Source organism: Leuciscus leuciscus (assembly GCF_965113295.1).
Source record: "Leuciscus leuciscus genome assembly, chromosome: 22".
Taxonomy (NCBI): domain Eukaryota; kingdom Metazoa; phylum Chordata; class Actinopteri; order Cypriniformes; family Leuciscidae; genus Leuciscus; species Leuciscus leuciscus.
Window position 1 is genome coordinate 29187553 of NC_138746.1, and position 12597 is coordinate 29200149.

General features: G+C 36.8%; 1 protein-coding gene across 1 annotated transcript in view; it reads right to left on the reverse strand.

The window, feature by feature from the left end:
• The window catches only part of myom2b (myomesin 2b), a 76534-nt gene that overhangs the window by 14435 nt on the left and 49502 nt on the right, over positions 1 to 12597 (reverse strand). The window contains exons 23-35 of the mRNA XM_082154412.1: positions 12415 to 12459; positions 10958 to 11094; positions 9127 to 9271; positions 8948 to 9010; positions 6638 to 6705; positions 6428 to 6541; positions 5488 to 5575; positions 5346 to 5384; positions 3921 to 4026; positions 2993 to 3156; positions 2036 to 2072; positions 1863 to 1885; positions 1713 to 1768 (exon numbers count right to left, since the gene is read on the reverse strand). Of these exons, the coding sequence (XP_082010538.1) occupies positions 1713 to 1768; positions 1863 to 1885; positions 2036 to 2072; positions 2993 to 3156; positions 3921 to 4026; positions 5346 to 5384; positions 5488 to 5575; positions 6428 to 6541; positions 6638 to 6705; positions 8948 to 9010; positions 9127 to 9271; positions 10958 to 11094; positions 12415 to 12459 (1085 nt within the window). The remainder of the gene's footprint in view (positions 1 to 1712; positions 1769 to 1862; positions 1886 to 2035; positions 2073 to 2992; positions 3157 to 3920; positions 4027 to 5345; positions 5385 to 5487; positions 5576 to 6427; positions 6542 to 6637; positions 6706 to 8947; positions 9011 to 9126; positions 9272 to 10957; positions 11095 to 12414; positions 12460 to 12597) is intronic.

The following is a 12597-nucleotide window of genomic DNA, read 5'->3' on the forward strand; positions in this document are numbered from 1 at the left end:
CAATCTGAATGTAGTGTTTACGTGAACGCTAAACAAGTGGTCGGTCGATGTGCGTTTTAACATTGCAAAGAAAATTCCCGCTCCTCCGTGAGAGATACGAGATCGGCTCATCAGTAATCACGCCACCGGCCTCGCGCCGTTCTCCCGCGCCCCTCAGCCTCGTCCTGCTCGCCACAGTAAACATAATGAATGGCGACTGTAGAACGCAAAAGCCGAATCCCGGACATTTTGGCCGATCTCGAAATCCCGGGCAAACTCGTCACGGAGACTCACTAGTAGCCTAGCCTTGTTGTTTTCAACTGCGCTCTCTTACCGGTAGGCGTGGCTTGGGAGTGGCCTCCTAGGGCAGCGAAGCAAGTGCATTCTGGGAGTTGTTGTCTTTCATCCACTTGAGCCGAAAATACATTTTCTGGCTTTTCTCAATCTAGAAAGCTCCAAATTCAAAAATAATTTCACATTTCTTCTACATAAATGACCTATTTTAAATACACATTCATCTTTCCAGAGGTGAAGTATCCCTTTAAGGCCAGGCAAGTAGTTTGCTGAGGGCTGGTTTGTAAAGAAGGACTACACGGCTGCGCACATAAATATTCAAACGCGCATATCTATAGACTAAACAAGTGATGCACGCCATCTGTGTTTTCGCGGGTTTGCGTTTTTGAGGTTTACGCAGAGATAACCTTTTTTTTTTTTTTTAAGGCTTGCACCTTGGAATCTATTTCAGGGTTTGCGTTCTCGAGCCACCAGGCACTGTGTTGTGCTGATGAGCGGGCCGGAGCGCGTTGAGTGTTTTCTGTTAGAACGGTGTCGTGTAAGCAGCCCCTAAGTAAATAACTAATGATATTTGCAACGGAAGTGAGTCAATCAATCAAAACTAACTTTAGCTGGACAATAACTTTATCCTACAGCTGCTGTAAAGCCAAAACAATCTCTGTTACTGTAATTTCCTATTATCACTGTAAAGCTGCTTTGAAACAATCTATATTGTTAAAAGCGCTATATAAATAAAGGTGACTTGACTATGGGGCCCAGGTCTTTGGGTAAAGACCTTCACATTTTTAGTAAAGACTATAAATTATCCAGAAAAATGTCTCTGAGAATGGGAGTGAGGAGCTGCGTCATGGAGTTGACGATATGGGGAACGCCATTAGAGTGACAGGTGTCTGAAGTATGTATCCACGCCAATATTTATTGGTTGACAACAGTCCATAATGTCACAAGCAGAGTACCCGTGAGTATAAAAGGTCACCTGCAATACACGTCATAAACTCATTGAAGTCGCCCACTCCCACCCACAGCAAAGGTAAAATTACCCGCTCCCGCAAGATTTGTGTTGGGTCCCCAATCCCAATGAAGTCCTCTACGTTGTACTGAACCTATCAGATGACAGGTCGTAACTATTGCGACACACCTCACATATTATCAGTCCAGTATCTGAGCCTGATGTAAGTGCTTAACAACCTCTCGTGCTCCAACACCCTCCTCAGATGGTGGGGTGTGGGGAGTAGTTGGGATTTTCTTTTCTTTTGGGTCTTTTCTTTGTTTTGATATATTGCATGTTCATATTTTCATACAACAAAATATATGTGGGTGTGTGTGTACATTTTGTGGTGTTTTTGACATGATTTTCTTCAAAAGGAAAGTCAGATCAGATTCCAATTTCTTTGTCCATTTTTCATGTTGTTATGGCTCACACATAAACTTGAACAAACCTTCTTTTCCATGATAGTCACAACATCAGGAAGACCACCAACCACTTTGCCACGATCTGATAAGAAAACATTGCAAAGTTAATTTTAGGAATATAATTACATATCAAAGCAGGACCCCCGAGAGTGTTGGGAGTGATTGAGTATACTCACTCTTTTCAGCATATGCTTCCGCTCTGAAGGGCAAAAGAAGAATAGCATTGTTGAGTTCATTAGCAGACCATTATATTTTATCCAAACACTAACGTGCAGCTCACATGCTTTGCATCTCTAAACATTTAGGACGTGGAAAGCCATGTGGTGGCCTGATGCACTGGTTATCTTACTTGAGTCTCTGGAATTCAGCATAGGCGTTGTCATAGACTAAAGGGGGGGGGGGGGGGGGAACAGGAAAAAAAGAATAAAAGTTAAGAGCATAAAAAACATGAATACAATTTTTTTTTTTAAAGAAAACTGCACTGTGTCTCTACTTGCCGCGTCTTGTCCCGGAGGCACGGCATAAAAAGAAAATCAGCTCTCATTAATTTAATAGCATTGTTTTCCTGCTTCACTGGAAATAGCTCTTCTTCCCCTACTCATTACTGTCACCATTCAGCAAATTGCATGACCTGTCAGACACCAGCCCTTGATTATGTTTGTCTTCACACAGTCTATTGACTAACTGAAACCACTGCCAGTATCTGCACCTCTGATACTATGATGGCATTTTTTCATCCCTGGATTTCCCTAAATATATTTCCTGTGTGTGCAGATGTAATACTGGCCTTTACTTCCAATTAAACACATCTACACAGGATCAATGCCAGAACATGCGTTTCAGGTGACCATTTTGGTTATAACAAATGTGGTGTAGGATTTTGGAGTGAAAAAGCCTTTGAAAATAGACAAAATCATTTTGAAAACATGAGTCTTCAGTGTTGATGTGGTGTTTTTCATTGGAGGTGATTTGAAAACTATTTGAGCTGTTCTTAAAGTATTTCACTTGATAATTAAGTTAAAATATAAAAGGGTTATTTTCCACAATACTTTCCTTTAAAGGCATCATACATTTTGAATAATTTTTTTTCCCCCTGAGGTCCACTTATAATATTTAGTCAGGGTTGTTTTATGCTAAAACAGGCATAATTTAGTTTTCCGTGACTATTTACGACCCGCTCTGAAGCCATTAGGATTAAACGAGGAGGAAGTTTTATGTCCAGAAGGTTTTTAGGTCAACTATTATTAAATACCTTTAAAAATGATCAGAAAGCAGTATTAAAGAATGACACATCCAAACAACTCACGTTGTCCAGAGAGGTCCAGGGTACGAGTGTGCGTTTTCTCAGAATCCACAATCTCAATAATATACATTCCTTTATCCTTATCAGTAGGTTCGACTATCTCCAAAGTTGCCATTGCTGGGTTGCCACCAATTCGCATTCTTTCTGATGCAGTGATTTTAGATTCCCTTGAAACACAAAGAGCAAATAAATGCACAGAGACCTGATAAATATCTGTTCATCAATGAGAGAATTGCAAAAACAATACGACCATGTGCAAGCGCAGCGCATGCACATCAATGCTTTTAAAATGTTTCAATGAAGGCTTGTGTAATCCCTTTTTAAACTCAATTGTTTGCTCATTTTTCCATAGATTAAATGTTAGACATGCCTTTTTTAAAAGTGGAGCATCAAATTAGCATGTCCCTAGAGTAAAATTAGACACGGCGGGCGTTTTTTTTTGTGTTGCAACTGAATGTGAAATCACCCCTGCATTAATACCTGCCTTGCGTAAGATTCAAAACGTGCAACACGGGGAGGAAAGACCCAGAATAGCCACTTCAAAATGCTAATACAGGGATTTGAGAACCCATGCAAGCAGGAAGAGGCTTTTCTCTCTACGTTAGTATTCCACATGCTTCTGAATCACCTCCAGGGCAGAGCATTAGGCAACTGCAATCAGAATGATTTGTTTTGTGTCGACAACAGAGCGTGGAACAAGACAGACTCTTTATTCCTGTAATTTCCTGTAGTTCAATAATCTTTTTTTTTGTACACCTCACACTAAAACAACACAAAATTATAGACCAAAATCTGAAGATCATGTTTACATGTAGTGTTATTGTCACGCCTGGGGACATGAAGAGGCATGTGCATTTAATTTTCAAGGCTATTTGTGTATCTTTTTTTATTCTAGGAAATCTTTTCAAGTGAGAGTGGAAAATGTGCATACTTTTGTTTCCAATGGATCTTCATCTCCTCTGTGTAATATTTCATATGGCACACAATCATAATGCCTTCCGCAGTGCACTGAATCGACAACTCGGAGGCACTGGATCCTGTCCAGGTCAAAAAAGAAGGAAAGAGATCTTAAAATTCACCAACAGGGGCTGGTTGGACACAAAGCTGCATTGCTGATATTCACCAAGTGTTTGAGCGGAGCTTCTATTGTTATTTATACATAGATTTGCAAGTGCACTCATCTAAAATGAACAACTGCTCTTCTCACAATTGCAGTAAAAAAAGTGTTGGTAAGTAACTGTATCATAAAGATTGAGAATAGAAACTGAGCTCAGGTGGTAGAAATTCATCGAGCTGGTCAACCGGTGTAGTTCACATTGATTATGTATAAAAAAATATATGTGAAAATATGCGGAATATGTCAAGAACGTGGACACATTTCACCTCAAAATCAGTAAAAAGTATATATAAATATATATTTTGCATTGTGACATTATGTCCATGTCAATTTAGCAAATTTTCCTCCCAAATTCTCATTACTATAATTAAAAAAAGAATATCCATCCATCTATCCATCCATTCTCCAAACCACTTGGAAAACACCCTGGATGGATAGACAATAACTCACGGGGTTCTGAAAAAATTAAATATATTATGTTTCAATTATTTTTATGTATTTTAGCAGTCAAAAGTTTCTGTAGCACTTTAATTTACAGTCCTGTTCCCCATGTACATACTATGTACTTATTATAGTAATCGCAATAACTGGGTAATAACTAGGTAATACCTAGGTACTAACCCTGAAACAACCCCAAACCTAACCTTAACCCATGTAGTTACCTTATATTACCCAGTACTTTCTTAGGTAAGTACACTGTGAGTATATGTAACTGCACATACTGTAAAAAGAAAGTGCAACCAAAATTTCTTAAGATTTTAAAAACTTTGTGAATTAATAGTGTAATATTAGTTTTGTATAATTGTAATACAGTATATACTGTAGTATATATAATTGTATTTGTATCTACTGTAGGTATGAATTTCTTTTGATGGCTTTACTAATATGGTTAATTATGTACATTTATTTTCACCTAGATATATTTTCATTCACCTAAACAGCAGAACAACATGGTATACTTTTTAGAATAAGAGTATCAGAGTTACAGTCTAGGGTTACAGTCATATAATTCCTCACCAAGACCCTGACTGCTAGAGCAGCACTAAAAATGAACTATGGGGAAACATAAAAAGTTCATAATTGAATTTCTAGCCCATTTACATGTTAGACTCCATTTACAGAGAAGATGAGAGAGGGGTGAAAGAAGACTGATTTAAAATCAGTTGGGGTTAACACAGGGAAAGACATACTGGCTTTTGAGAGCCAAATGACGAGCACAATGATAAATGTCATACACACCAGAGATACGACTGAGCTCATTTATGATGTCATCAAAAGCTGTGGGTGACAAAAAAGACATCTTTAATACATTTTGTGGAACATTTTCCAGCACACATTTACATTTTTCTATATTTGATAAGACAATCCTGAGAGACGGTACCTTTGCCAGAAATATCAATCTGTGACACATCTTGACCTCTGTCATCGGTGATGGTTGCTTTATATAGTCCCACATCCTTCTTGGAGAACTAGAATATCAGGTTTAAAAAAAAAAGAAAAAATGGAAGAAAAAAATTCAGCATCTCACAAAAACAGGCCACCTGAGTGATGCTTTTTTTAGAGCATTACCGGCAGAACAGTTTCTGTGCTACATTGTCTAGGGAGTAATTTATAGCTATTTCAAATAGTTTTGCAAAAATACATTTGACAAAAAAAAAGTGTCAAAGAATAACCAGCATTACATAAAATTACTACAGCACTCAATTGATTCACACCTCTGGTTTCAATCCTTTGGGAGTCAAAAGCTCTTAAGGTTATTTCTCATGTGAAATGTTCTTATGTTATTTTTCATAAGATGTCAGGAACGATTATAGCAAATACAGTATAATTTTGTCATGCATCAAGCTTTGCTGTATTTATTGAGGTTGTACAAGCTATTTTTGTAAATGGGAAGAATATTGACTGAAAAAACCCTTGAACAATTACCCTTAACAGTCCAGCAGGGATTATTTGTCTTTTTACTGAAATAACCTTAGCTATGGTACTTAACATTGAGTATGCTTCAATACACTTCTGATATATTTTAAACTTTGATTACAGAAAACACAAACACACATGCTGCCTGTTACCGACTAAACTAGTGGTCACGACCTACAAATGGGTCACTAGTCTCTTTGTTCTGAGGGCAGCATGGAAAAAAACAATGGTAAATGCAAAAAATATATCACAATAATTAGCCATATACACATGTATAGCATTGCAATATTAAGATACCATGCATATTAAGAGAGAAGTAGAAAAATCTTCCGGCTGTGCATCAAAGTTTTTTTTTAGTTTTTTTTTTAGTTCTAACTCCAGTGTTTATGAAGTGAAGTGCTCACATGAGTTATGGCGAACTTGCAGACTCCTGAGTTCAAGTCAGCAGGCACCTCAGGAATCACCTCTACACTGTCTTTATACCACTGAAACGCAGACTCCTTCTTCAAATTAGCCACCTGAAAGTTGTCAGACATGCAAGAAAACACCAATATATCATCAGTCAGTCCAAGACGTTCAATTTGCTTGGGCTAAACCATTCCCATTCAACTTGCCTTGCAAACAAGAGCAACAGATGCGTTATCCCCATATTGAATGGAGAGGAACTCCGTAAAGTGAGGGCCTGGAAAATAAAATTGGTAAACAAACATTTTGAAATGATGGGGAACTTGAAGAATCACATAGAATGCCTAAAGAAACTAAAAACTTAAACCAGCCTAAGGTGGTTTAGCTTGTCTTACGGCCTGGCCAAGATGCCCAACATTTGGGATGCGTAAAGCTAAAAAAATGTCTAAATCTACTAGTTTGAGTAGAATCTACAACATAACTGAGGGGAAAAGGAATAATGGAATATTATTTTTTTTAAATGGCGGTAACACTTTCTATGAAGAACGTGCTTAAAATGGATTATAGCCCCATTTATACGTAAGTATAGGATTTTGCGCCCATTTGTTCGCCCATGGGCGTGCTGGTCTGAAAACGAGGTGTGTTCAGGAGCATTGTTGGATTTTGAACTGAAATAGACTGCGCAATTGACCAAATGAAACCTGGTCTAAGGTCAATGGCGCACTATTATTATTTTTTGTTATTTAAAGAGCTCGTTAGTAATATGCGCCTATAGGTGGGTCCACAACGCGCGTACACTCTGCTTATTATACACTCAGGTTTGACGGCAGTCAAACATGCCAAATATTAAAATCAAAAGGATTACAATGTAAAAGATTATCATTCTTGTACATATTTTGTTTATAAAGATATTTTGGAATCCGGCTTGTCCCGTAGGTGGTCTGCTTGCGCGCTTTAACCTCGCGCACAAGCAGATCCGTTTCCTCTCAGGAGAAGCGTTCAGTCTTTCTGCTTGCAAATTCCGCCATGTAAATAGCAAATCCACCATGACGTGAGCGCAACTGGCTTTTAAAGGGAATGGGAGATGAGACTCTGATTGTTTTTTTGCACGTTACGCCCAAAACACACCCAATACTCATTAAGAGAATAGAGACAACCCTTTTAGACCATGCGCGCCGACCATTTTTCCCGTCATTAAGCTAGCAAAAGTGGATTTGGACTAAGTGCAGTTGCGCTTTAGACCATGAGCTTAGATCCTTAAAATAGGGCCCTATGTTTTCACTTTACTTAAAGCCATCAATGATGCATTAGTAACTGTATTATCACTCACAATAAGTATTTATAAGAACGCAACACGGCTATTAATAACAACATATTCACTTATTTGACAGAAATAAATCTGAATTACTAAAAAGTCATTGCAACTATAATATAATAACATTATAGCAATGCAGGCTGTATCTTTATAAATACATTCATGGAACCCTATGACTGACTTATTAATACATTAATGTATAATGGATTATGAGCATGCAAATTGAAAAAAAGCAACACTAAAGCAACGTAGACCGAACCGAGAATAAATGTGAGGGACCAACTTATATTGCAAACACAAACGAGGATGATTAATAAAACACAGCTGACACAAATAAACAAATAATGAGGAGCGGGAAAACTGAACAAAGGAGCACAAGATGAGAATAAAAACATCATAATGAAAAAAAATCATAATATAACTAAACTGAACATAATGGTGACATAACTGTTTTTTTTTTAATGCAGTGTAGGTCTTAATTAGTCTTTATAAATATATTTATAAAATAGCAATATTACTTATAAATAAGTATAAATTGAGCTATAATTCATTATAAACATGGTCTTCATAGAAAGTGTTACCAAAATGTTTTCTTCTACAGAAGCAAGATAGTTTGGAACAACATGAGAATCAGTAATAGGGATGCGCCCAAAGCCGAATACCTTATTCGGAAAGGCACAGATAATGGCTTCAAAAGAAATAATGAATTCTACCAAATAACAGCAAAAATAATTGGCAGACACAGTCACTCCTCGTTCTTTGTGGATAACAGTTGAGCCAGGGGATAGCATGCTATTATAGCTATACTAATGAGTGTATGTAGTGATGTGTCTTAACTCTATATATCATATAAGCATATTTTAGAAACTCCATTATTAAATGTATGTTTATTTGCAACAATTATATTAACAGAAGTAATACAAAATTCCTGTTGTAAGAACAGCTAATAGACACCACTCTGTAGTGTCATGGAAACATTCCAGGTGAAGATATAGGAAAATATAATTTTATAATTACATAATTATAACTTCTGTAAACTATTCATAGAAGCCATTTTTTCAGCAGGGAACCAATAAGACATTTTGTCGATGATGCAAAGCTTGTTTGTGAACCTCAAAAAGTAATAGCATTACAAAACCACAGGGTCTAATTCACTCTATCAGAAGTTTATTCAACAACTACATCAACTCGATGAGTGCCGTACCCTCTTTCACACGAATGTACTCCCTCCTTTGGTAGTCCGCCTCAGCCAACGCTGCCTTGAAGGCTGGAACAGGAAAATAAAGCAGAAACTATAAGAGGTCAGTGAATATAGTTCAACAGAAGAGCACAATATCTCAAGATGTGAGCTTCTGCAAGCCCTAGAGCGATGCTGGCTCTCACCATCTCCAATCAGCACCAGAGAAGACTGGGCCTTAGCTCTGCCATCTTGGATCTGCACGGTGAAAGTGCCCTCGCTGTCTTCAGTGAAATGATCCATCACCATCTCAATAATGCCCGTAGCTGCGTCGTGACTCATTTTAGTTTGCTGTGAAAAAGCCAGAGAGGTAAACATTTCTCTCCTGGGCTTTTCTTACGAGGCTCAAGCAAATGAACATAACAGATGGTAGTATTGCAAAGGAGATGAATCTATTCATTTGGATTGGCTATGTTTTCTTGCACAGCATCAGTTGGAGCTAAACTTAAAGGGATAATTCACTCAGAATGACAATTCTGTAATCAAATACAAAACCGGTATGACTTTCTACCACAGAACACAAAATAAAATATTTATAGCAGGAAGTCCATGCTGGCCTTTTCAGTTCAATGAAAGTGAATGGGGAACAATTGGGGTCAATTTCTGTCTAAAACAAAATAAAACAATGAGAATGGCAATGACAATTATAATGAATAGTAGTGTACAGTGCAGATCTGCTAAAGATTACATTTAACAATTTATATCAGGACCACTATTGTCAAATACGATTGACAATTAGAATACAGTTAGGATTGGCGGTGTGGTTCTGTTCTGGGCAAGAACACCCTGCGCAATTCATGCAGCCTAGCATGGATAAGAGCAGGGAGAGCAGCAATAACCCCCCTTTGGGTAAACAGAACAGAACCAACATGAATGTATTGCAGATATCATTAATTCAAGATTTTAAAGTACAACATAATTCAAGAATTTATTCTGATTCAAGGGGAATCCTGACTGGGTGAGAGCAGGAGCTGGGGATGGAGGAGGGTAATTAGCTCCTGAGAAACGCAATAGTTGTTGATAATACTGAATGAGCTTATATATGAATACAGTGATAGGCGTCGTATTCCTATAGGTAGACGTGGATCAGCTGAGAGTCAGCTGATGCGAGCTTGACTAACGTGACCTGCCAGAACTGACGCTACGCTTAATGTTATTAAATTGTTAGTGTTTGTAAAGATTAACTTTAAGTGAGAGTTCTTTAACAAAAGAAATAAGAATATATTAATTATAGGGTTGTGCTGTGATTAATCGCACCCAAAATAAAAGTTTGTGTTTACATAATATATGTGTGTGTGTAATGTGTATAATTATTTTGTATATGTAAATACACACATATGCATGTATATATTTAAGAAAAATGTTTTATGTATCAAATATTTATATTTATATATAATATAAATATATATACAGTATAGACATGCAAATATTTCTCAAATATATACATGCATGTGATGTGTGTGTATTTATATATACAAAAATAATTATACACAGTACACACACATTGTACACATTTACATATTATGTAAACAAATATAATTTTAATAGAAAAATACAATACAATACAATACAATACAATACTATTATATTATATTATATTATATTGGCCAATATATATACAAAATAATCAGATAACTAGTATGATAATGATATTTTGCATAATCCCTAACAGCCATTTGGTGTCATGCCAAGCAATATTTTCAGTGAATAATGACTTTTTGTATAAAATTTTATAAAAATAGTTAAAAAGTCATATGGACCATGTTTATGATACTTTTACTGTGATGTTAAACATATTTTATGTTCCACAGAGTAAAGAAAGTCTTGGGGTTTGGAAGAACCTGAGGGTGAATGAATGATGACAGAATTGTCATTTTGGGGTGAACTATTCTTTTAATATAAAACTCCCTGATTTCTGTTTATGAAATGAAGGCTGTACAGTATTTGTCAGTACCATTCTATTTGACAGTTATTTACCTCACAGTTGACAAGCTCCTTGTTATTGGCAAAGAATTTGTAGGTCACAGAAGAAGAGATACCCTCAGCTTGCAGCCAAAAGCGCATACGGCCTCTCTCTAGAATCTTATAGGCCAGTTCAGTCTTCAGAGGAATAACTGCGACACAAAAGAAGTGGCACATGACGTGTGTTGTGTCACAGTTCACACGCACCTTAGACCTGTGAATTTACACATGCTGATTCTATATAAAAACCGTCTAGTTTATTTTAAGCAATAAGCCACGCTACATGTTCCAGTGATTTTAACATGCTTAAATGGTGTTGTCAGGCACAGCGTGAATCTAAAACCCCTTTAACTTTGATAAAATCACTGTAATAGCCTCAAATGTTTTATAATACAGCAGCATTAGCAATTTTAAAAAAGACACTAAAGTTCAATAAATAGTGACACTGTTATTCATAATATGCCATGTAATAAAGTTCATTAGTATAGAGCCATTTATGGTTGACAACGCAGCAATTTGGAAGATTACAATTCAGGGTTCCCATACCCGAATATTCCCATCTATGGCTTTTCTAGATAAGGACTCCTAGGCCTGGTTTCACAGTCAGTACTAGGATTAGGCCTTAGTTCAATTAGGACATTTAAGTAGCTTCTTTAAAAGTATTTCTATAAATGTAAACATTACTGGTGTGCATCTTGAGACAAAACAATGGCAGTGACATATTTTAAGATATGTCAGTGCAGCTCAAACGTGCATCTGGGACTAGGCTTAAGCCTTGTCTGTGAAACAGGAGGCTAAATCATAGATCAGAGATGAATTTCTGCACTCACAAAGAGTTATTTTGGACGATTAAATATGTTAGAGCTAAGCATAACTAGAAAAACAAATATGCACAATAGACATTTCGGAAACACAACGTTTTAGTTTTGCAAAAGCTAATATTTATAAATTTGTTAACAAATTGAAGAATATTGTGAAATTACAATAATTCCCATGACCTTCAAATTCCATGACTTTTCTAGTATAATGGATCATTTCCAGGTTTTCCAAAACTGTGGGAACCCTGAATACACTGTTCAATTGATGTGTCAAATGTGCATTTTGAACATGGTTCATTCAAGTTGAGTCTGAACACCATTTGACAAAATTACATACTGGACAGATTGTAGGGTAAAAAAACAACAGTATAATAATCTCTACTAGAGAGCCCCTTGGGGGACATAGTGGAGGAAAAGAAATATGAGAGGGAAAAATAATATCAATGCTTTTGGGTTCTCTCTTAAATGTTTTGTGTCCCCCTGAGAAACTTTGCGTTCAGGGGAACGCAAAACATTTTGCAGGCAAACGCATAGTTTCTCAGGGGAAAGAATGCAAAAGCATTGCCAAATAATTTTTCCTCCCATCTCCTTTTTCTTCTTCACCATGTCCCTTTAGGGGCTCCATACTCTACTCCTTCATCTGGGGCCACTTACTTGGGTTGCGTATGTCATAGCTGAGGGCCAACATCTTCTCCAGCTCTAAAGGATAGAGGTAACTATCATTTTCTATCAGCTATCATCATTATCAACACTTGTCAAGTGCATTACAGCAGACAACACAAATCTTTATTATTATTAAAATTATTATTATTAAATTAAATATCTTTGAAATATCTA